Below are 24345 nucleotides of genomic sequence, written 5' to 3' on the forward strand. Positions count from 1 at the left end.
TCTAGAAGAATCCTCTCTTCAGACAACACACTCCGCCCCGCGTTCAAACGCCGGCGCGTGGGCCGCCCACCGCCCGCTACGGAGACTCGGGGACTTGGATGACACTGTGATGCTGTCAAGGTTTGCCCCTGTACCATGGCCCGGAGTAACCGTATCTTGCCTTTCCGAGATCGGGACTTTGTCCGTCCACACTCTCTCGCCCTCTCTCCATGTACTGTTTCTCTCTCTCTCTCCTTTTCTCTCGCCCTCTCTCGTAAGGTAGCTCGGCCCTAAAGGGTTCCCTATGGCCAAGTGTCACCGCCGACTCAAGTCGTCAGGTCTAGGCGGGCTGGGTGAGGGTTGCGTTCTCTCCCGCCCCCTTCTCCCAGGCAAACCGTACATGGTTCTCGCACACGTGTAAAAGGGGTCTTCTGCAGGAAACACGGGATGACTCGGTACAAGAAAAGTGTAAAAATTTTCTCCATCCAATCTGTTGTCACCAAGCATCATCGACTTTTGTCGCCGACATATACTTATTTGTTTGCCCCCCTTCCGTCTGCTCCCCTTCGTCCTGACCTTTTTTTCCCCGGATTATTGAATCATAAAGAAAAGAAAGAAAGACCCATCGCGAAGCGGAGCATCCATCGTTTTGACCATTTCGAGGCCCTCGATTCTCTCTGATTGACTGGGAAAATAAATAAAAATACAAGCAAGGTACCCCTCCTTCACCAACCCGTTCTATTCCCGGCATCACGACTCGGACACACCTCGTCTCAATAGTGCTTCTTCAGCTCAGAATACTTACCAATTCCTCTCTCTCACTACCCAGTCTCACATCTCATTACCCCCTTCCAAAGGAAAAGAAGAAGAAGAAAGAAGAAGAAAAGGCAACATGACCAACAACGACGCATCCAAGGCCAACGGCGCCAACGGTGATGCCGCCAAGAACTCGTTCGCCGTCAAGGCCGGGCTCGCGCAGATGCTCAAGGGCGGCGTCATCATGGACGTGACGGACGCGGCGCAGGCCCGCATCGCCGAGGAGGCCGGCGCCTGCGCCGTCATGGCCCTCGAGCGCGTTCCGGCCGACATCCGCAAGGACGGCGGCGTCGCCCGCATGTCGGACCCGGCCGTCATCAAGGAGATCCAGAACGCCGTCACCATCCCCGTCATGGCCAAGGCCCGCATCGGCCACTTTGTCGAGTGCCAGATCCTCGAGGCCCTCGGCGTCGACTACATCGACGAGAGCGAGGTGCTCACGCCCGCCGACAAGGTCTACCACGTCGAGAAGTCGGGCTTCAAGGCCCCCTTCGTCTGCGGCTGCCGGAACCTCGGCGAGGCCCTGCGCCGCATCGCCGAGGGCGCCGCCATGATCCGCACAAAGGGCGAGGCCGGCACCGGCGACGTCGTCGAGGCCGTCACCCACGTCAAGACCGTCACCAACGACATCGCCCGCGCCAAGGCCGTCCTCCAGACCGAGGGCGTCATCGGCATCCGCGCCATGGCCAGGGAGATCGGCGTCGACCCGACCCTGCTCCAGCAGACGGCCGAGCTGGGCCGTCTGCCCGTCGTCAACTTCGCCGCCGGCGGTGTTGCCACCCCGGCCGACGCCGCCCTCATGATGCAGCTCGGCTGCGACGGCGTCTTTGTCGGCAGCGGCATCTTCAAGTCCGGCGACCCGGCCAAGCGCGCCAGGGCCATCGTCAGGGCCACGACGCACTTCAAGGACGCCAAGGTGCTCGCCGAGTGCAGCGAGGGGCTCGGCGAGGCCATGGTTGGCATCAACTGCGACAGCTTGAAGTCCGACGAGAAGCTGGCCACCCGCGGGTGGTAAGCCGGCGGCGATGATGGAGGATGGATGGATGGGTCTGTTGGGGGGGAAAGTGATACACGGGTTGGGATGATGATGCATAGGACGGGCGACGGGCGTGTTGTGGATGATTTGGGTCTTCATATACGGGTTCGTCATGACTCTGCGACATGAAAAGCAGCATTTTTTACTATATTCGGTTTTTCAACATGAGGCATTGTGGCCGCATCTCAGCTAGCGAAGCCGAGGGGTGCCATCTTCAACAACGGAGCATATCGGACAACTGGGCGTAATGAAAATGAGTTACACCTTCCCTGGGTTGCAGTGTAGCAGATGGTTGAGTGAGAGTGAGTGAGGGTGAATGAGAGTGAGTGAGGGTGAATGAGAGTGAGTGAGGGTGAATGAGAGTGAGTGAGGGTGGGTGAGTGAATGGGTGACTCGCGCATGAAGACGCTGTGATGCCTTCTCTGCCGGAATATCACGAGCTGATGCACCCCCCCCTCCCCCACCCCAGCCGATGCTTGTCATAACCGCCCTCTTCCATGACTCTTTTCTGTATTGTTGACTCGTCTGCAAGTCTCTCTGACTCTTGCGCCGGCCAGCCCTTCATCACGACCGTCCGTGTTCATGTCGCGGTGCACCCTGAGCGTCATAGGACCGCCACTCGGGTGGGGAGCTCGAAGATGGCGGCGGACATAGCTCAGTTGGGAGAGCGTCAGACTGAAGTGGGTTTTCGACCCTGCGAAACTTCATTCACTTAATCTGAAGGTCGTGTGTTCAATCCACACTGGCCGCAACTTCAACTTTTGCTGTTGACAAGGAAGATTTTTTCTCGTGTTTGCGGGTGTAATTTTGGTTCATCGTTGATAAATTGGAATACATCAACTACATACACCGACTGACTGACTGCTTGCTACACTTTCTTGTTCTGTTTTTCTTTCATTCACTCACTCACTGCCTGCCATACTCAATCACATTTAGCTAGCTGTCTGTCTCCTTGGCTGCTCTAGAGCGATTCAACCCATCTATTGACGGGGGGCGTTTATTTCACTCAATGCGGCTGTGGCAACACACCTTCGGCACTTGCTCGATAATCCCCAAGGCCACGATGAAGCTACCACATGGTTCCATGGCTCAGGATGGCTAATAGCTTGGTGGTGCAAGAACGCCATTCCCGCCCGACAGACAGCGACAGCCTGGGCGTGTGAAGAGCAAGCTTCCTTTTGACAAATGGACGAAACCAAATCCTGTTCTCTGCCAGAATACTAATGCATAAAAATCTCAGGAGCCAGGTCTAGACTTCCAATAAAAACAAGCTCATGCATGGGCTGGGAAATGGGCTCATGGCGTGGGGGTGGTAGCCAGCTTTCTTTGACGCCCAGAGGGTCCGGCAAGGGACCGGCGGTACGCTTAGTTAGTTCTTTGGGGGGGTCAGGCGGCATTTAGAACCGGTTTGCTTTCTATGTCGAGCACAATTGATTTGTATTCACGCAAGTTTGGCTCTTCGGTTGTCTCACACATCGCTGAGGACAGAATGCTCCGGCGGCGCGGCTGCGCCGTGAAGTGAACTGTATCTGGCTACTCCTACTCCCGCTAGTCGGCAGCGCCAGGCGCCTGTCTGCTCCTTGCTACATTACTGATCCATGGGAAGGATCTTGGTGAGAGATGCTTTGTAAAAATACAGATATGTTACAGTGTCTTGTACAAGCCGTCCGTCCTCATGGGCGGCATCTCCTATTCCCGAACAGCATTAGTCCTACACAGCAAATATATCCTAGTACCTCGCCTGACCCCTCTCCTTCTTGACGCTGGCACGGACGCGCCGCGCATACTGCGCAACCTGGGCCTTGACGTCCAGGTTGTAGCCCGGCATGGCGCCGATGGCCTTGGAGAAGACGCCCAAATGGCCGCGCCGGAAGGAGGCTAGGGCCATCTCGATGGTATCGATCAGGCGGAGCGTCTGCTCGTCGTAATGAAGACCAGCGAACTGCATCTCGTCGAGCAAGGCGAGAACGGCCTGCGTGTCGCCGTGGCGATACCAGAGAATGGAGGCCAGCTCGTTGTATAGGGGCGTCGAGACACCCAGGACGTACGAGGCGAGGCCAAGCTCCTTGACGCGAGGGAGCAGGTTGAGGGCGAGGGCCGAGGGCCGCGCAAAGGACTGGTCGAGGGTCTTGAGGCCCTGGAGGAGGTGCATCGAGTACAGCGGACCATGGGAGTCCATGATCAGGGATGCTTCGGGGGTTTCCGCGTTTTCCATCTTTTCCGGCTGCTGCTGCTGCTGCTGCTGTTTCTTTGGTCTGCCTCTGCCCTTCTTTTCCGTTTGCGGCTGTGTCTGTGTCTCTGTCTGCGACTGGGGCTGGTTGTGTTCGGAGATTCCCAGTTTCGTCACCATGGAGAAGACATCGCGTTCTAGAACGTCCCAGACCTCGACGTCGGTGTTGCATTGGTCCAGAAGGGCCTGTAGCCTAACGATCTCGGTGGTGCGGATCTCGTTGTACGCGGCCTCTAGCCTCGCTGCCTGTTCCATTTCGGCCTCGGTGGTGTCCCCATCCTGTTCGAGGTGCTCCTCTTCCGGCTTGAAGGAGATGCGCGAGGAAGAAGGGTCTTCACCCTGAACCTCACGCATTTCCAAGGCCGCCTGGGCTGCGCGCCGCAGCGAGCGGGGGAACTTGCTCAGAACGGCATCGCGGGACCCCAGCTGCCCGAGTTCTGCATCTTGTTGCTGGACGGTGGCAGCGTCCACGCCGCGGCGGTCGCCACGCTGTGCGATGTCGGCAAAGATTCTTTGGAAGATGAACTTCTCGGTCGGGGTGATCGTGGACTTTTCGGGGTTATTGAAGCCGCTGGGGATGTCGGGTCGCTTGTCGGCCGGGTGGTTGTCCCACTCGAAGGGGATGGGCTGCTCGCCTCTGTGTCGGGCTGCAGAGGTCGAGAGGGATCGCAGAGCCGCCGACGCCCTAAGAATCGTCCTCGTCTGGTAGAGAAAAGGGGTTAACGTCGACATTGCGGGTTGTGGACGTGTTTGTGGATGTGGTTGTCCGTCGAAGCTGCGCTGTTGCTGCAATTCTGCGAGAAGATGCGCCGCCAAAGCAACAAAATTTCCATCCATCCAGGGTCGGTCAGTACGTACCCGCGACCTGCGCGACGGGTGATGGATGGAGCTCGGGCCATAAGGAATCAGATACGTACCATCTGCAAGGGACCGTCTTCGCTGATGTAATTGTTTGGTCTACCGGGAGGGACCGGTGGGTTCACGCTCCTGAGGTACAGCCTATCTCGCTAGGTACCTGATAAGGTACCTAACAAGGTACCTAACAAGGTACCTAAGTTGCCTAGAGAGGGACAGCTACCTACCTAAGTAGGTAGGTACCTACAGAGACCTAAGTGCCTACATAATCAACGCGTCGCGACGCGCTTCGAATCAATTAAAGAAATTCGCCTTCGTCGCGCTCTGTCCAGCTTCGAGATCTCGCCCTCCTCCCGCCTCCCCTCCCCCCTCCTCGCCGACTTGGGTTGCAAGGTTGCTGCCACAGAGACCGAATTGCGCGTCGGATTGTGCGATTGCCACTTGAAACCTGCAAGTAGGTTCTTTTGTATTGACTCTGTGCATCCTGTTCATCTGGCGAAGCGAGCGCAGCAATCACTCCCGAATCGCATCCTCGACTCGACCAAGCCGTACCTTGCCAAGCACCGACTCGACACTTCCAAGCGCCATCTACGACTCCTCCACAGACCGTACTGCGCATATTTCTCCTCTTCAAGGCCTTTACTTGCAGCCATTGCATTTTTGTACTGCCAGTCACAGCCATGCCGACCAGGAAGCAGAAGGAGGAGCCCGAGGAGGCCATGAGCGCCTTCGAGCGCATGCGGCAGGAGAACATTGCACGTAACCAGAGCCTCCTTAAGGACCTGGCCCAGGTGTCGAATAAGATGATGCCTGCCAAGCCCAAGCCTGCCCCGAAGCCCCGGTCCGCGCCGGTCAAGAAAGAGGCTGTTGAAGCTCCCGCCGGTCCCGTCCGTCGCAGTGCCCGAGTCGCAGGCCTTGACGCCGATAATGAGACGCTCAAACGCAAGTACGAGGTCGAGCTGGAGGATCAAGCCGCCAAGGAGAAGGCGAAGAAGAAGCGTGTTGGCGGCACTCTGAGCTTGGGCGACATTGCCGTCGAAGGGAAAAAGTTCAACAAGGGCATCGATGGCCTGGGTGCGCTGGTGCCTCGCGGCGCCCAACCCGGAGTCCCGACCTTCACTGACGAGGATGTTGAAAACACATCAGACAAGGATCTCAAGGATCTTCGGAAAAAGATGGGGAAGCTCGAGCTGTACGACAAGTGGATTCCTAACGGTATGTCACCTTGTAGCCCTGGGAATGGGCTGTCACTCACATGCCCACAGACATCAAGATATGCCCTCAACGGATATACGCGTCGACATTCCATCCTACCGAGGAGAAGGCAGTCATCTTTGCCGGCGATAAGGAAGGCGCCCTCGGTGTATTCGATGCTTCACAGGACGGGCCGCCGGAGAGCAATGACGACGACGAGGAAGCGGCAGAATGGAAGGAGCCCGAGATTGGCGCTTACAAGATCCATGCGCGGACCATTACAACCATCATTGTTTCTCCCTTTGACAACCAAAAGGTCTATACGTCGTCCTACGACTCCACAGTCCGTGTCCTTGATCTTGCCAAGGACATGTGTGTCCCGGTCTGGGAGCCCGCGGACAAGGAGGAGGATGTTCCTCTGTCGGCCATCGACATCCCTTTGACTGACCAGAACCTCGTCTACTTCTCGACCCTGGACGGAGCCGTAGGTCGAGTGGACATTCGAGACCCCAAGGGTACGGAAACATGGTCACTGTCGGATAACAAGATTGGCGGCTTTTCTCTGAACCCTCGGGAGCCGCACCTGCTGGCCACGGCCTCTCTGGACCGCACCGTCAAGATTTGGGACCTGCGTAAGATTACTGGCAAGGGTGAAATGCGCTTCCCTGCGATGCTCTATGAGCACAACTCCCGCCTCTCAGTCTCCCACGCCTCTTGGAGCCCCGGCGGCCACATTGCGACATCGTCGTACGACGATACCATTAAGATCTACAACTGGTCCGACCACGAGACCTGGGACTCGGAGGGCATGGAGCCCGCCAACATCGTCAAGCATAACAACCAGACGGGTCGGTGGGTGACCATCCTGAAGCCCCAGTGGCAAAAGCGCCCCCAAGATGGCATTCAAAAGTTCACCATCGGCAACATGAATCGTTTCGTCGACGTGTACGCTGCCAACGGGGAGCAGCTCGCTCAGCTCGGGGGCGACGGCATCTCGGCCGTCCCAGCCGTTGCTCAGTTCCATCCTACGATGGACTGGGTCGCCGGTGGCACAGCCAGCGGGAAGCTCTGTCTCTGGATGTGAGGCGTTGCCTTTGGCCATCTGTTATCTGTTTGGCACTATTTCAGGGCATCCTCGCAAGACCCCGAGGGTCGGGCCTTGCTAGGGGTTGGAGGGTTGTAAGATGGCGAGGTTTTTGTGTGTACATTGGATACCCTTACCCGTCGGTGGATGATGGTTGTAGGGATCAGCTTGTTCTTTTTGCATGGCGTTGGGGGGGGACCAGGATGGTCACTACTGTTGCGGTGGCAGTGTCACGGATCCCAAAAGCGGTGGTCTTTATGTACATGGACGGAAAGCTTTTGACGATGGTCGAAAGAAGAGACCTGTATAGAGTGTTCGCCACACCTTTCATAGTGGCAATCATCCGATCAAGATGCAGAACGATATTCAAGCCATTTCGTATAATCGTCTTCGTCGTCAATGCCTTTGCTCGTCTACAGGTGGAGGAGTGCTCTGAGATGAATGGGGGCCCTTGAACCGAAAAGATGGGCAAGGGAAGGGAGGCGCCGCCTGCAGCTATCATGTGGACAAACACGTTTCCAGACAGCAACCATGCCGATGAGCGATGCCCGAGCTCACGTATGTACTTTACCTATAAACGATGGGTTGCAACCGTTGCATGGTGAATGTGAATGTGAGTGCAGGTAGACAGACCTCTGTTAACCCGTGCTCAGGGTCGGGTTAGACGCTGAAAATGACATTTGTTTAATTCAATGGTGGAACCTTTTCTATGAGACTGAATCTTGGTACATCAACTAGGTTGTTATCGAGTTCTGAGGTCGTCAAACACAGTTGCGGGTTGTGTCTTGTTTTTATCGAAAGCTATTTAAATACTATTTGTGTCAAACAAACATAGAAAGATCCAAATACAAAATTGGTTTACCCCTGATTATCGCCATATCCTCGAAATAGGGTTGATTTACCGATGACAATAACACGTCTATCTACACTTCTTTCTCTATTCCTGCCAACTCGTGACAACACATAGCTCTCTCTCCCCCCTCACACCACCCGGTAGGCATCGTAAACGACCGTCGCCCCGAGCCTGGCGCCGCTACCAACCCACATGGCCGTGTTCACGGCGTCCTTGTACCTCTCGTCCCCGGTCTCCATCTTGACGTGCAGCCGGAAGCTGTACTCGTCCGGCTTGACGTCGCCGGCCCGCGCGGGGTCGAACAGACGCTCCATGACCTCCCTCGGCCCCGTCCGCCAGCCCGTCGTGCGCACGGTGATGTACGCGGGGACCTCGTCGTCCGTCCTCAGCAGGTAGGACGTCTCGACGGCGGTGCTCAGGGACTCGGCCACGACGACCTGGCTGTCCTGGCCCCCGGGGACGACGGTGCCCGTGGCCCAGCGGGCCGTGAAGACGCCGCCGGAGAAGGAGATCCAGTTCCGCTGGCCAAAGGGGCCGACGCCGACGGGGATCAGGGGGTTGAGGTCGACGACGATGCGGAAGTCGAGTGCGAGGGCCGGGACGGGGAGCGGCAGGGCGGCGCGGGTGCGGTTTGCGGAGAGGTTGGCCTCGCTGAAGGGGGTATCTTGGTGACTGGAGGTTGAGGTCTTTAGCAGTCGATTCAGAGGATGGCTCATGAGTTTTGTAGATGGCTGCAGCCAGAGCCTTTGAGATTACCTCATTCTGGACCGATGTTGGGAGTTGAGTGGAGGGAGGTTGGTTCTTAAGCTGCACGGGCGAGGCTTGACGGGGGGCAGGATCGTTGGATGGCGTGTGTCGGTTGATGAGCTTGACAAGCACGCGCCGCCGTTGGGTCAAACGCTTGTGATGCAGGAGTCAAACGGAAGCCGTGAGGACGCGGGATGATGTCAATAACGATTGAGTTTGGGGACGGTCGTCACTGAGACCGAGAGGCGGCGGCGGATGATTCCCTCTCACCCCCCCTTCGTCGCGCGGGTTCGAGCCCCGCCCCCGCAGTAGCATTCGGCCTTGTGAGCCGGCATTTCGGGCCCGGATCTCGGGATTCACGTCGAGTCGGTTACATGTCACATGGATGCCAAGGTAACATCCCAATGCTTGTGGGGTCGAACGGTATAAAAGGACTTTATATAAAATTAGGACCTAGATCGATGGCAAGGTATCACCAATCTTGCAATGGGTAGTGGACCGCAAGTGCTGATTGACGAGTTGTAGAGAAATTGAAGTCTGCCGTGAACATGATGCGATACCCTCGATAGTGCCGTGTAGGCCCGCAGCAGAGTTGACGGCAGTTTATCCTGGCGAGTGATATAGAAGAGACCCCAAACCCATAAACTCATCACTTGGAAACCACTCGGCACCAGCGGGCCCTCTCACACACGTTTTCATGGTGGACCGAGATTAGATTTGCCGTGCAATTGCCGTGTTAGTGAAGGTATTCTTCCAAAGACAACTGAACTTGTTTTACTTCATTCCCATCATCATCACACATGAAGCTTGGGCGCGTCTCTCAAAGAAAGAGGGACCTGGGGCGTTTTCGCGACGCAGTCTGATCCCAGAGCGGGCGGTGTGCTCAGGCAGAGGAGTGGGTGTCGTTTGCGGTTACACTGGCTGATGTCATTCAGTTCTGACATCGGTCCCTCACTCTCACTCTCACTCTCTCACAAAGTTAGTTGGTGTTGGATTTCGAAAAGTCCGCAGTGAGTCGTCCAAATTAAATGAGTGATGCATTCGAACGAGTTCGGAGGACAGGCAACGAGTGACTGCCCGGTGCCAGGTGTCTGCTGATAAGATGGGGGGAATTGTTCGGTTCACATGTGCAGTCCATGTCTGATTTGTCTTGTCGAGATCTTGTGATGGGGCGCGGATGGCGCAGTCTGGCGTCATGGGAGTGGCTTATCGATAGGGGTTGCTGTCGAAAGCGCCAATGGGAGGAGCAGGATACGGAAGAGATCCACTAAACACTGGGGCTCTCACGGACAGCTGTCATTTTTTGGCTGCCACCTGCCATCCACAGGATCACTTACTCAGACACTTAGTCACTGCACTTTTCCCTTTACCTCCTCTCTCTCTCTCTCTGTCTCTCTCAGTCTCACCTCACTCGCCTTCGGCTTCCTCCTTTTGGGCTTCCCATCCACCTGCAGTGTGGGACAAAGTGGGTGGGTGGGTGGTCTTCGGTCCCCTTTTCCCAGCCAGTTACAGACGCTCGTGGTGTAAGCAGGGGCCAGAGCTTCCATGGGCCCGTCACAAGCTTCATGCAATCCGAGCTGCAAAGGACGAACCCGCAGCTAGGACGTGCAGATGTACTGTATATAGTTGGTGCTTGCATCTTGTCTAGAGTCCAATAAGAACTGGAGAGAAAGCGACCGTGACTGACTGACTAACCAACTGACCGACTGACCGGACGCTGATTGTGATTGTGATTGCGGTATCCCTCTAACCAACTAATTACCTTGTTCTTAACGGACTGCCGGACTATTGAGACTGGGGTCGGGTCGGGTCTGCTGCTCCCGGACAAATGCTGGTGTGCGTATCGACGTCTCGGGCGCAAACAGTTGATGTGAATGAACCAGGCAGTAAGTTTGACAGTCTCTCATCTCAGTCAGTCCCTTCCTTGCCCACTGACGGTTGAGAATGAGTGGACTTGTCTGCATCCGACCCTGCTGTTGTTTGTTTGTCTGTTTGCCAATCCAGTCCGAGTCTTCCCCCAGTCCCTCCTCATTCATCTGTGTTCCTGGTCTCTCACTCTCGCTCACACTCACTCTCACTCTCTCCTTTCTCTCACTCCATGCCCCCCCTCAACCCTCCAACCCCCCTCCCCTGCACATCTTTCCTCAGTCATCCATCGCCTGCATCGATCTCTTTCTCTCTCTCTCTCTCTCTCTCTCTCTCTCTCTCTCACCAAGTTGCTTTTCCCCCTATGTGTCTCAGCCATCCATGTGCCTCCTACTCCTAGTCTGTGCCTTCTCCGCGGTTAGGACTCGGTATCATTAACCTTTCCTCTCCTCTGCAGTCAGTCTGCACTCGCACTCGCACTACATCCACCTTAAACCTTGCCTTGCCTCCTTAGCTTAGGTACCTTTACTTATCGGACACTAATCGAGACCTGTCTGCCTTCTTATTAGTCCTTTTCTTCTTCTTTGCTTTGCTCGCCTCGTCTTACTTACATAACGCACCACAACACGACACAGCCCAGCCCAACATCGCTTCCGTTGAACAACTATTACTCCGTACCGTGTTCCCTATAGTCTCCTGTCATCTGCTGCTGGACACCAACATCAGCACCAGCACCAGCACCAGCACCAACACCCAATCATACCCCACGCTCCTGTCCATCCACTATCATCCCTAAAGGTACAACAACCGCGTCCTGATCTGACCAGACCATTAATTCCTCCAGCGCGACTCGATATTGCTTGACTTTTCCCTTCCTCTTGGCCCCCCCCCGCCCCGCCGTTTTGCCTCGTCGCCCATCCCGCAACTCTCCCGCCGAGTGCGAAACCTTATCGGTGCCGTCACCGCCGTCGCCGCCGCCGCCGCCGTCACACGAACGAATGAACCCAGCCCGCTATAGCCACACTAGAGTTTGGCTCCTTTCACTGTTTCCGACGCTTCCTCTGCTCTGACCTCCCCCCACCTCTCCCACCCCTCCCACACCTCTCTCTCTCTCTCGCCTAGCCAGGCAGAGAATAGAAAACCACAGAGGTCGGCGACCCAAGCAACCCTCTACCTCAACTACCCACCTCCATTCACAAAGGTACTCGGCAGCCTTCAACATCCTCCCGCCCGACCCATCCGCCGACCCTTCTGCCGCCCCACAAGGCAGCGCAACCTCGACGGCTATGGCGACGCCTGGCCCCGCGGGTGCCGCGACCGTCAGCTTCGGCGGCGAAGACGATGTCAAGCGCCGCGTCGGCAAGAAGCTCCAGAAGAAGCGCCACGAGCCAAACAACACACCAGCCATGGAACTGCCCGAAAGGTTAAAGGACGGCGACGACAGCAGAGACGAGGATCTGGTTCCGACCCAGGGCCCGCCCATGTTCATGAATATGAACCAGTCCATCTTTGGCCTCATCGCCGCCGCCGGTTCCCGCGTCGACTTCCACGATCGCTTCGAGTCCAGCGACGAAGAAAGCGCCGACGACGACGACGACCGCCGACCCGACCACGCCGCCGCCGCCGACAAGGCCCAAGGTCTCGGTCACTTCCTTCATCGCAAACAGCGCCGACACAACAACGAGTCCGACATCTCCAAAACCACCGTACTAAAGAAGGATTCCTCCTCCAAGTCCGAGAAACACCGCCGCAAGATCTCCGGCTCCAAGCTCCTTCGCTCGCTGCCGGCCCTTCCGCGTCTGTCGCGACACAAGTCCAAGAAGGAGAAATCCAAACTGGGGCAGCAACAAGAAATGGAATCCTCCTCCCACCAAGCTCCGAGCGACGCCTCTGGGGCCTACTCGACCCAGCGCACCGACGGTATAAGAGAAGAAAAGGAGGGCGAGGAGGAGGACGAGGAGGAGGATGACGACGATGACGATGGAGACCACCGCCTCGCTCCCGTCATGAGCAGGATGCTCGAAGCCAAAGCCGAAATGTCGGCGCGGCCCAGCTTCGATGTCGACCGCCGCTCCGCCGACCAACTCACCTACAGCGACTCGGCCGAGTCCAACGCCACCGCGCTGGCCCGCCGCCTGCAGGACATTTTCGAGTTTGACCACCCAGAGGTCGTGATAGAAGGTAGGCTCTTGTTCTTTTGCCCCAGTTGTTGTCTGCGACGCAGTGCGCGCGCGCTGTGTACCGGCTCACTAGCTAACACTTACGACAGAGTACCCCTGCTGGCTGCTCCAGAGCGTCCTCCTGCAGGGCTACATGTACATCACGGCGAAGCACATTTGCTTCTATGCTTACCTTCCTAAGAAGGCGGTACGTTGTTGCTTCTTCTCTCCCATCTTGCTGCCTGCTCTTTATGTATGCTACAGACACTGACAGTCGCAGCACGAGGTTGTCAAGTCGGGCTATCTGTCCAAGAGCGGCAAACGCAACCCCAAATACAACCGATACTGGTTCCGCCTCAAGGGCGACGTTCTGGCCTACTACAAAGACCCCTCCAACGTCTATTTTCCGAGCGGCCAGATCGACCTCCGCTACGGCATCTCGGCCAGCGTCAACGACAAAAAGGACGGCCTCGGCTTCACCGTCGTCACACATCACCGTACATACCACTTCAAGGCCGACAGCGCACCAAGCGCCAAGGAATGGGTCAAGAGCCTGCAGAGGGTCATCTTCCGCTCCCACAACGAGGGCGACAGCGTCAAGATCTCGCTGCCCATCGAGAACGTCATCGACATCGAGGACACCCAGATGCTCGAGTTTGCCGACACGTGCAAGATCCGCGTCATTGACAACGACGAGACGTACGCCATCGATGAGTACTTCTTCTCCTTCTTCAGCTTCGGCAAGGACGCCATCAACGTTCTCAAGATCCTGATCGAGGATGCCTCGTCCAATGCCAGGGACACGGCGAAACTGAAGGCCGCCGCCGCCGCCGCGCAGCAGCAGCAGCAGCAACAACAACAACAGCAGCAGCATGAAGAGGAGAAGCAGCCCGTCACCGCCTCTGCGCGCAGCTCCATGAGCGCAAGCAGACGCGCCGCCGCGCCGCTGAAGCTGAGGACCAGCAAGCTCCCCGACGCCGTCAAGGCCACTCTCTCGCCCCTGTCTGCTCAAGCCCATAGCCCGTCGGCCCTCAGCCCTCGCGCCAGCATGGATGCTGCGCGGTCCAGCTTCGACGCCTTTCGCGGTTTCCGTCGCAGGAGTCTGGATCTTTCCACCATTATCCGGGACTCGTCGCCCCGGCGTAGCTTCAGCGGCAATCGGCGTTCCATGAGCAGAAACCGGCTCGACGACTCCCGGCACGCGCCGCACCACCAAGACCACCAGGGTTCCACCGACTCGTACGTGCAGTCGTCCATGGAGGACCCGAGCTACTCGGGCATGGTCGCCTCGTCGAGCGAGGACCCTTCGGCGAGCCAGATACTGCGGGGTAGCGACGTCTTCCAGAACCCTACGATGCGTCGGTCCACCTCGATCTCTCGCACGGAGCAGGACAAGAGCCAGCGAAGTCGGGGGCAGAGAACCCCTCCCTCTCTGGCCGCATACAGCCGACAGCATGCCGCGACTACCGGCTCCATCAACGATGGCGATAAGCCACCGGCGACGCCGACCCTCCAGAGCATCACCAAGATGGGCGCGTTCCCGCTGCAACGCGTGGGCGCCTTTGCCGAGTACCTCAACAGCACTAGCAGTAAGTTGGGCTCGATGCTGGCGACGGAATCCATGGGCTACGTGGAAAAGGTCTCGGGCATGTGGCGAGGTGGCCGCAAGCACTACGACGCTCCGCCCGAGATCAAAACCGACGACGAGGATCTCTATGAGGATGCCGAGGGCAAGATACAGACTTCCATGGACCGCTTCCGCGCGCACTTTGCGCTGCCCGAGACGGAGAAGCTTCAAGCCACCTACTTCGGCTACATCCTGCGTGTCCTGCCGCTGTACGGCAAGATCTACATCAGCGACAAGTCCTTCTGCTTCCGAAGCTTGTTGCCGGGAACGAGAACGAAGCTCATCCTTCCCCTCAAGGACATTGAGAACGTGGACAAGGAGAAGGGGTTCCGCTTCGGCTACTCAGGCCTGGTTATCGTCATCCGGGGTCACGAGGAGGTCTTCTTTGAGTTCGGCCAGGCCGAACTTCGGGACGACTGCGCCGTCACGTTGTTGCAGGGCCTGGAGACGACGCGCTATCTGAAGGAGACGGGAGACCTGGACATGGAAGAAAAAGAAGAAGAAGAGAATGCCATGGCCGAGCGCGACGCGCTGAAGAAGGCGCGCCAGATCGAAGAGTTCCACGACCACGAACTGCGTCTGCCGAAGGAGAGCTCAGGCGTCAGCGATGCCCCGACGATCCTGTTCGACGACCCCAAGGCCTCATTCCTCAACTTCAAGCCGCCCCATTCCATGAAGATCACCTGCCTAACGATTGGTTCCAGAGGCGACGTCCAGCCCTACATTGCCCTGTGCAAGGGCTTGATCGCCGAGGGCCACCGGCCTCGCATCGCCACCCATGGCGAATTCAAGGACTGGATCGAGGGGCACGGCATCGAGTTCACCAAGGTCGAAGGCGACCCCGGTGAGCTCATGCGGCTCTGCATCGAGAACGGCACTTTTACCTGGGCCTTCTTGAGAGAGGCGAACTCGATGTTCCGCGGCTGGCTCGATGAGCTGCTGGTGTCGGCGTGGGAGGCCTGCCAGGGCTCCGATCTTCTGATCGAGAGCCCCAGTGCCATGGCCGGCATCCACATTGCCGAGAAGCTCTCGATCCCCTACTTCCGAGCCTTCACGATGCCCTGGACCCGGACGAGAGCCTACCCTCATGCGTTCGTCATGCCCGAGTACAAAATGGGTGGTGCGTACAACTACATGACGTACGTCATGTTCGACAACATTTTCTGGAAGGCCACGGCGCACCAGGTCAACCGCTGGCGCAATAACACGCTCAAGCTGCCCAACACAAGCCTCGAGAAGATGCAGCCGAACAAGGTGCCGTTCCTCTACAACTTCTCCGAGTACGTCGTTGCGCCGCCCCTGGACTTTTCCGACTGGATCCGCGTCACCGGATACTGGTTCCTGGACGAAGGGTCGGATTTCCAGCCGCCGCAGGATCTCACCGACTTCATCGCCAAGGCGAGGGCGGACGAGAAGAAGCTCGTCTACGTCGGGTTCGGCTCCATCATCGTCAACGACACGGCCAAGATGACCCAAGAGGTCATTGACGCCGTTCTCAAGGCCGATGTCCGCTGCATCCTGTCCAAGGGCTGGTCGGACCGCGTGGCCAAGCAAGACGACGACGCCGGTGCCGCCGGCGCCGACGCTGGCTCGAAGAAGGACGAACCGGTCATGCCGCCCGAGATTTTTGTCATCAAGAGCGCACCCCACGACTGGCTGTTTTCGCAGATCGACGCGGCCGCCCACCACGGCGGATCCGGCACGACTGGCGCCAGCTTGAGGGCGGGCATCCCCACCATCATCCGACCGTTCTTCGGCGACCAGTTCTTCTTTGGGGCCCGCGTGGAAGACATTGGCGTCGGTATCTGCTTGAAGAAATGGGGGGCTGTTTCTTTCGCTCGTGCCCTTTGGGAAGCCACGCACAACGACCGCATGATCGTCAAGGCTCGTGTGCTCGGGGAGCAAATCCGCGGTGTAAGTCTTGTTGCTGATGATGAGCATTCATACGCGAGTGTACGTGCAGCCAAAACTAACAAGACACGATAGGAACGCGGCGTGGAAAACGCCATCCAGTGCATCTACCGCGATATGGAGTACGCGACGAGCTTGATCAAGCGAAAGGCGGGCAAACACGCACAGTCGGAAGAGGACGACGACGAGGAAGCCGAGGAGAGCTGGACCTTCATAGGAAACGACGAGCCCGACCCGGACATGACGACGAAGAAGCTGTCAGAGATGGGAGCGCCTCTCGGCCTGCCGGAACCCAAGCCCCTTGGGACGAGGGTGATGCGCGTGTCGCCGTCAGCCTCGCAGCAGCAGGTAGCCTAGCAGGCCGACCAGAAGGAGGTGCTCTGGGGGTTGCTGAAAGATGGCAGCACGAGACACGACTGGAATCGAATGCCACGAAATGAGGCAGATGACGTGGGTCCAGGCTGGGATTGCCTCGGAGACTTGGGGATGGTTAGACGGGAACGCTGAAGGAACACACATTGGCTGGGGCGGCGTTTTCACGGCCTAGACGATCCGGGGAAGGGATGTATTTTTTTCATTTTTATTTTGCCTTTTTTTCTTTTTGTTGTTGTTACTTGCTCATCGCTTTCTGGTCCGGAGTCCGGGGGGTATTGATTGTGATGGGGGGCACGGGATCCAGCGAGCAGTTTACTTTTACATGGTTTGTGGCGTGATGAGAAGGCATGATGAGAAGGCGCTTTCGAGGCACGAGGCACGGGACACGGAACAATGACACCCATTACTCATGGATAGAGAGTATCATTAATACTCGATTACGATGGTTTTCTTTGAGCGGAATCAATGGGAAATGTAGGATATGCGGTGACGAGTTAGTATATATGATGGGCTCTGCCGAGTGTGAGCGGGGCTACCATTGCACCAACGAGAGATTCGATGCCAAATAAGATGTCTACATGGAATGCTGTTGCGTCGTGGCGGACACACTGGCGAGATTTGAGGCCCATGACTCTTTGTCACGGCGATAGCCTGGGGCACGACGAAGGGGACGGATGCATATGTATCTTGGTCCGGGCAGTCAGTAGTTTTTTACTCGCTCGCGGCAACTCTACTCAACTATTTGCAATGGGCGGTAGGTACCAATGTGGACATGAGCGGGAACACCGGTAGAGGAAGAAGAGCTGGGGTCACTGAGGCATGGGGAACCGAGATCAGAAGACGAATGGAGAAGCGGCTGTCCACGTGGGGTTTCGAGCGAGCTTCACGCCACTTTGATGGTGAGGAGTCAGTGTGCGAGGGGCGACGGGAGTTGGTGTTGGCTGATAACATGTCTTGTCAAGGTACCTAGTGAGTGTGTAACGTTGTTGGGAATAGGCTGGGCGAGGCGAGGCAGGGCAGCGGAGGTAAACCCGCGGGGCGCGTGACGGAGAGGTGTAGGGATGTGGGAAAAGCATCTTTGGAACTGTGGTGTAAGCAGTGAACCGGACATTATTATGAGGAGGGTTGCGATGGAAAGCCCTTGAGCTTTGGTTGGATTGATTGTCTGTGACTAACACCTAGGTATCCTGTGCATGGCCTGGGTGGGTGGACTTGATCGGACATGGGTGCCTTTTGCAGTTCTGTGTGATCGCTCGCTGCCTGCTGATGGCCTTTACACGCGGCCGGTGTGTCCAGTTCAGTCCAGTTCAGTCCAGTCCAGTATGGACAACTCTTGACAGTTGCCTGAAGATGGAAGCACAGGCAGGCAGGCGTGACTGACAGGCTGGAAGAGCTTCGGATGGATCTGGGATGTCTAATAGAGCTGCTGCGGGGAACATGATGGGGGAGGATGGGGATCACCACCAGACAGCCGCTTGCTGCCAGCTGGTGCCAAGAAGGGGGGGGGGAGACAGAGAGAGTTATGATGGGCTTTACCCCCTGTGCAGTCACTGGAGCCGTGTTACGGCAGGTACAAATAGGCCATCGCATCCCACTCTTTCAGAAGGGGGCAGCCACCGACTCGGCTGCCACCGGTTGACAGACTCGTCTTTTATTTTTTCCCCCTTGTACCTCAACCGCCAGGGACTTGTACCCTTTTCGCTCTTCAGGAATTTAGCATTGCGATCACGAAGACAATCACACCACCACTTCGACACGACAACTACGACATCCATATTCGTACAAAAACAGCGAAAACGAAAAGGGATCAAACACACATACTCATTCACTCACTCCTGCCACTAAAATTTAGATAACCACATATTTCTACCCACCACCAAAGTCTGTTTTTGCATTCTATACACGCCTTCAGTACTCTGTACAGCACGACAACAGACGCGACTTGTCCCAAGATACTACCTACCAGGCGGGGTACTTCGTTTTGCCGCAACAGGTACTTGCACAAAATACGGATACCTAAGGTAGGTATCATACCTTAGGTACGGATACTTAGGTACCCTTTCCCTCCAACGGACTTGACTCCACACTTCACCGCCCTGCCGCCCACCGGAACAACATAGCCCCCGTAACGCCGACCGATCGCCCCACACGGAGCTCCTCGGTGGACCGTGCTCCCACAGCATCCGACCCCACTCCGTCTCGCCTGGGTCCCCCCCGGTTGGCGCTGCCCTGCCGTGCTTTGCCTCGCCTTCCGTTTGCGACGTGCGTCGGTTCTTCGGTCCAGACCTGCACCAGACCTGGACCTCAGGGCGCCTCGCCTCTCCACCCCATTAGAAGTTCCCCGAGCTCCAAAACCTCCTCCGCCCCCAAAAACAAAAACGCCCCCAAGCCGACTCTCGACCTTCAACCACACCCAAAGCCGCATCGCATCATAGGTATCGCATCGCATCGCATCGCATCAAGTTCAACTTAACTCAATTCAGCTCCACTCAACGCAGCTCAACCCCAACCGCTCCAACGCACGCGGCTCATACCAGCAGTTACAATAACAAGACGGCACGAGGTTCATACTGCCATCTTCATTGCTATTTCTACCGTTTCCTGCTATCCCAGCCCTTCCGCCCGGCGTGCATCACGTCACCACAGAGTCAATCGCGCTGAGGAGGACCACCTGCGGATAAAACGCCTCCCCGTCTCGCTCCCCAAGCATTCCGTCTGCTCCTGTCGCTTCGGGGCAATGGGATTGGCCACCGCACCGGCACCTTCTCTGATCGTTTCTGGGGGAGTCTCACTAGGTTCGTCGCATCTCCTCCCTCGACTTTCTGTAATACCTCGTCCAAGTCCAAGTCGCCCTTGTCTCTCGTCTTGCACCCATTGGAGCGCGCGTGCGATCCGCGTTAGAGCTCACCAGGCTGACCGTTCCGTTGCATTCCATCGTCACAGACTTTTAGACTGTCCCTCCAGTAGTAAGTAGCCTGCCGTCATCATGGGCAAGCTACTCTCACTCGGCCCGAGGCTGCATTACCCGATTACCATCACGAAGCTACTCAAGAGCCCCGGCGAAGCCATCAAGAATCAGGAGAGCATCCTGGAATACTCGTACAAGTCAATGCGCGAGTTTGGCGATCCCATCGCCGGCGACACTTGGCAAGAGGAGGTGACGACCATTGCTGGCTGGGATAGCCCTGCCGAAGGCACCCTCAAGGAATGGCGTCTCAAGGAGGGCACGACCATCACGCGCGACGCGCCCTGCATGATGGTTGACGAGGCCTGCTCCCACGAGGTCCAGTTCCAGGGCTTGTGCGCTATCTGCGGCAAGGACATGACCGAGGTCAACTGGGCCAGCGACCAACGCGATACCCAGCGCGCCACCATCAACATGACCCACGACCAGACCGGCCTCATGGTCAGCGGCGACCTGGCAGCGCGCGCCGAGCACGAAACCCAGAAGCGTCTCCTGCGCCAGCGCAAGCTGAGCCTTGTCGTCGATCTCGACCAGACCATCATACACGCCTGCATCGAGCCCACCGTCGGCGAGTGGATGGAGGACCCGTCGAATCCCAACTACGAGGCTGTCAAGGATGTCAAGAAGTTCCAGCTCAACGACGAGGGCCCCAGGGGAATGGTCACCTCGGGGTGCTGGTACTACATCAAGATGCGACCCGGCCTTGCCGAGTTCCTTGAAAGGGTGGCCGAGCTGTACGAGCTCCACGTCTACACCATGGGAACCCGCGCGTACGCGCTCAACATCGCCAAGATCGTCGACCCCCAGCAGAAGCTGTTTGGCAACCGCGTCATCAGCCGCGACGAGAACGGCAGCATGATCTCCAAGAGCCTCCAGCGCCTGTTCCCTGTCAACACCAACATGGTCGTCATCATCGACGACAGGGCCGACGTCTGGCCGAGCAACCGACCCAACCTCATCAAGGTTGTGCCGTACGACTTCTTCAAGGGCATCGGCGACATCAACTCGAGCTTCCTCCCCAAACGACAAGACATCCTTCCCGCGCCATCCGACTCGGAATCGAAGCCCGCGCCGGAAGCCCCCAGTGAAGCACCCAAATCCGCCGAGGCCAAGTCGGAGGAGACACAGCAGAACGGCAAGGTGTCGGCCCTGGACGAGCTCGTCAAGATGAGCAGCGGCGACGACAAGGTGCTGCAGGCGGCGCAGACTGGCGAGCAGGAGAAGCTGCTGGAGCAACAGATCAAGGAGAGGCCCCTGCTCCACATGCAGGAGGAGCTGGACAAGCAAGACGAGCAAAAGGAAAAGGAAACCCTGGACACCGAAGACGGCCCGCACATCATGACCGTACAACACCGATCTCAGGTTCTCCGCGACAATGACACGGAGCTGACCTACCTGCAACAACATCTTACCGAGCTACACCAGAAGTTCTACGAGGAGTACGACGAGAAGCGCGCCTCTGCGCCTGCTCAATCCGCTCCGCGCAGAAGACCCGCCGACGAGAACATCGACCTTGACGCGGTTCCGGACGTTGGTTTTGTCCTCGACACGATGAAGGCCTCAACCCTCCAAGGCACCACCATCGTGCTGTCTGGCCTCGTCCCTCTCGGCGTGGACGTGCTGCAGTCCGAAATCGGCATCCAGGCCATGAGTTTCGGAGCCCAAATATCCACCCGAGTGTCAAAGAACGTAACGCACCTCGTCATATCGACGTCGCGACCGCGGACGCAAAAGGTCAGACAGGCGGCCAAAATCCCAAGCATCAAGATTGTTAGCCAGAACTGGCTGTCGGATTGCTTAAGCAAATGGGAGCACGTCGACGAGACACCTTATCTGGTTGAGGTACACCCGGCAGACCGACGTTACCACGCCGCCGCCGCCGCCGCCGCCTCCGAGACGACAGATGCCGACACGGTGTCGGATGTCGATGGCGATGATCTGTCGAGGCCGCACCTGACCATTATTGACGAGACGGGCGAGCATCGTATCCTCGAAGAAGACGACGACGCGTCGGATGAAGACGACGGCGACCAGGACGGGGATGACGATAACCTGATGCCTGATTTCGAGGATGGCCAGACCAGCCCGATAGACGACCTGAAGACGTTCGACTGGGAGGGTGTCGACGACGAGATGAAGGAGTTTCTCGGAAGCGACGATGGCATTTCGGACACGGACTCGGAGAGCCGCAGCGGAGACACGGAAGCTGGTGATGAGCCGCCGTCGTCGTCTCAAGAATCGGTCACGGGTGGCGGAACCAAGAGGAAGGCCATGGACGACGACACGGCTTCCGACGAAGGCGGAAGTGCGCTCTCGAAGAAGCAACGCGTGGCCAAGAGCCGTGGCGCCTCCAAGCTCAGCTCCGTCAGGACGCCCAACGCCGAAGACCACGAATCGAGCAGCCTGCCCACCCCGCAAATCACGGGCGATGAGGAGGACATCTCTCGCGCACGCGACGACGGTGCGGTGGTGGACGGGGGCGATGACTTTGACGAGGACGATCTCGAGGCCGACCTCGAGGCGGAGCTGGCGGCTGCGGGAGAAAACTAATGATGAAGTTCCTCCGGAGCCGAAAGTGTTTGTCGGGTCAAGTCAGGCCAAGATACATATAACACGAACCAGGTCGAAAAGCGGGAGAGTCCTCGCAGGCGGTTCGCGGTAGTAGAAAAGTTGGTTGGCTATGGTTTGTTCGGTTTTATACCCAGCCTTTCCGTTGGCGAAGCATGGCATGGAGTTGAGATGTGCACATACTTTTGTAGGATTGATTCATGCGCAGGACGGTCGGTTATTTGGGATGGCGAAAAGAGAACAAGATGCCGGGTTGGGCGCACGGCCGATCTGGGCACTATGGTATTTATTTACTCGAGGCAGTTCAACATGCGTTCTGTCCCACCATTATGATTTACTCGTGTGAGCCTGTCATTGTCGTCGATGGTGAACCGAGTGAAATTAATGAATTCGGCTCGGTGTGTCTCGGTGTGTCTCGGTCAGAGTGGAGCTCTCAGTGTTCTTACATAAGCGACAGGCCAGTCGAGCGAATCACTGTCGACCTGAAAACAATTACCACCTCAGGCACGCTTTCAGGCCAACCAAAGCTTGAACCTCGAGAGCTCGACGAAACCACGCGCCATCGCAAAACTGCCACTGCCCCTCCTGTCGGACTGACGCCGATAACCCCTACGAGACGAAGAAGAACGAAAAGGTTCGACCCAATTGGACTCCGAACACCGTCGACGGAGCCATTGCCCGACGAGCAGATACCCTCTCACGAATCAACATCTCCCGCAGAAACCGAGCGCAGCCGACCGCGGTAGGTCGGTAGGAACGATTGAGCCAGGATGCCTCAGGATATGCCGCCCGTGGGGGGATACCAGGCTGTGCAGTACAAGGTGAGTTTGATATTTTTGTGTGTCGTTGGGAGGTTTGGAGGGGACGAAAGAGAAGGGGGGGGGGTTCCGGCCTGGAGGGGGAGTCAAGGGTGACGGTGTCGCAAGCACAAGCAAGAGTACTGTGACGGGGCGAGTGGAAGCATTCGGGTGGGAAGTGCGGACACGACGATGGGATTGAAGAGGAAGACGAGGCAATTGGTGAACTGTATCGCCGGGCCGGCTTTGTTGACCGGGCGATTGGCCCCTACGAAAGGAGGGTATCCGGGCTGGATCGGGTCGACATAAGACGGGCTTGGGAAACAAGGGGCATTGGTTGGACCAGAGCACAGATACGGGAAACGACGAGACTTTGTGGGCGAGACTATGCTAACCACCTGACCAAACAGCGCAACCTGCCTGCCCGTGGATTCCGCCCCGGCACGATGTTGCTCGGTATGGGCCTTGTGATGGGATACGGATGGTACCACTTGATCAAGGGTATCCGGGAAGCCAAGTACGTTTTACCTCCCCTTACCACCGTTCCGGCGTCTTCCATGAGCTCTTGGGTGTCTGTGATGGTTTTGCGGGAGCGAGGGCTGCTACAAGTCCCGATCCTGGAAGACATGACATGGATCCTCAGACGAGGGAGGGGGGCGCGCATCAATTGAAGAACCTGGGAGCTCGCGGCAGCACGACGAACACGAGTGAGACGACAAGAAAACAGGGTGCTGACGATCATGGCAGCGAGCTTGCGAGAGAGAAGATGTGGGCGCGCATCCACCTCATCCCCCTCCTCCAGGCCGAGGAGGACCGCGACCAGGTCCGCAGGTGGTACGCCGACCAGTCGAGAGAGAAGGAGCTGTTGGGCGAGAACACCAAGGTCTACCACTCTGACAGGTACGTTGATTTTGAGACTTCCGTCATCGCCAAAGCCCATCTATAGAATTCTTGCTCTGGCGGAGAGAATGTTCAACCGAGGTGAGGTGGGGGGCACACGGCTAACGGTTGGCGTCACAGATTCGTCCGTCCTACTTTCGCTGTTGCACCGCAGACCAAGAACTAGAGCATGCTTACGAGGTTTGAGGGGATAAGAAGACGATGGAGATGAGATGTAGAAGGGGGATGTAGGGGACAAAAAGAAGAGCCGGCGAAATGCTGGCGTGTGTATATGATACTTTTCGGGACGGAGAGAATCAAAGAACGACTTTTGTTGAATCAGCCTGCGGTCTCTCTCTGTGTGTTTGGCTTGCACATGTCTTGGCTTGGGGATCTGGTTTGAT

General features: G+C 57.3%; 7 protein-coding genes across 7 annotated transcripts; 5 read left to right on the top strand and 2 right to left on the bottom strand.

The window, feature by feature from the left end:
- Positions 1-492: 492 nt before the first annotated feature.
- CDEST_03986 (Putative pyridoxal 5'-phosphate synthase subunit PdxS/SNZ, ribulose-phosphate binding barrel) lies at positions 493-1813 on the top strand. Its single transcript, XM_062920145.1, has 2 exons — positions 493-693; positions 809-1813. Exon 2 carries the CDS (start codon positions 872-874, stop codon positions 1808-1810), a length of 939 nt encoding a protein of 312 aa, XP_062776196.1. The 5' UTR covers positions 493-693; positions 809-871; the 3' UTR covers positions 1811-1813.
- A 1747-nt stretch (positions 1814-3560) lies between these two features.
- Positions 3561-4793, bottom strand: CDEST_03987 (Putative HMG-I/HMG-Y, DNA-binding, protein Mtf2/C5D6.12; the record flags this gene model as incomplete). Its single annotated transcript, XM_062920146.1, has 1 exon — positions 3561-4793. One exon carries the CDS (start codon positions 4791-4793, stop codon positions 3561-3563), a length of 1233 nt encoding a protein of 410 aa, XP_062776197.1.
- A 447-nt stretch (positions 4794-5240) lies between these two features.
- Positions 5241-7256, top strand: CDEST_03988 (Putative WD40/YVTN repeat-like-containing domain superfamily). The gene is made up of 2 exons (XM_062920147.1): positions 5241-6131; positions 6182-7256. Exons 1-2 carry the CDS (start codon positions 5597-5599, stop codon positions 7192-7194), a joined length of 1548 nt encoding a protein of 515 aa, XP_062776198.1. The 5' UTR covers positions 5241-5596; the 3' UTR covers positions 7195-7256.
- Positions 7257-8175: 919 nt separating this feature from the next.
- CDEST_03989 (uncharacterized protein) lies at positions 8176-8763 on the bottom strand (the record flags this gene model as incomplete). The annotated part of the gene is made up of 1 exon (XM_062920148.1): positions 8176-8763. The coding sequence occupies one exon, from the start codon at positions 8761-8763 to the stop codon at positions 8176-8178; it is 588 nt and encodes a 195-aa protein (XP_062776199.1).
- A 3183-nt stretch (positions 8764-11946) lies between these two features.
- CDEST_03990 (Putative pleckstrin domain, UDP-glucuronosyl/UDP-glucosyltransferase, GRAM domain-containing protein) lies at positions 11947-16714 on the top strand (the record flags this gene model as incomplete). Its single annotated transcript, XM_062920149.1, has 4 exons — positions 11947-12841; positions 12930-13027; positions 13100-16360; positions 16433-16714. 4 exons carry the CDS (start codon positions 11947-11949, stop codon positions 16712-16714), a joined length of 4536 nt encoding a protein of 1511 aa, XP_062776200.1.
- Positions 16715-18347: 1633 nt separating this feature from the next.
- CDEST_03991 (Putative BRCT domain, FCP1 domain, HAD superfamily, BRCT domain superfamily, CTD phosphatase Fcp1) lies at positions 18348-22590 on the top strand. The gene is made up of 2 exons (XM_062920150.1): positions 18348-19527; positions 19676-22590. The coding sequence occupies exon 2, from the start codon at positions 19719-19721 to the stop codon at positions 22245-22247; it is 2529 nt and encodes an 842-aa protein (XP_062776201.1). The 5' UTR covers positions 18348-19527; positions 19676-19718; the 3' UTR covers positions 22248-22590.
- A 180-nt stretch (positions 22591-22770) lies between these two features.
- CDEST_03992 (uncharacterized protein) lies at positions 22771-24283 on the top strand. Its single transcript, XM_062920151.1, has 4 exons — positions 22771-23086; positions 23473-23579; positions 23810-23962; positions 24083-24283. Exons 1-4 carry the CDS (start codon positions 23036-23038, stop codon positions 24126-24128), a joined length of 357 nt encoding a protein of 118 aa, XP_062776202.1. The 5' UTR covers positions 22771-23035; the 3' UTR covers positions 24129-24283.
- Positions 24284-24345: the final 62 nt, after the last annotated feature.

Source organism: Colletotrichum destructivum, chromosome 2, assembly GCF_034447905.1.
Source record: "Colletotrichum destructivum chromosome 2, complete sequence".
Taxonomy (NCBI): Eukaryota; Fungi; Ascomycota; class Sordariomycetes; order Glomerellales; family Glomerellaceae; genus Colletotrichum; species Colletotrichum destructivum.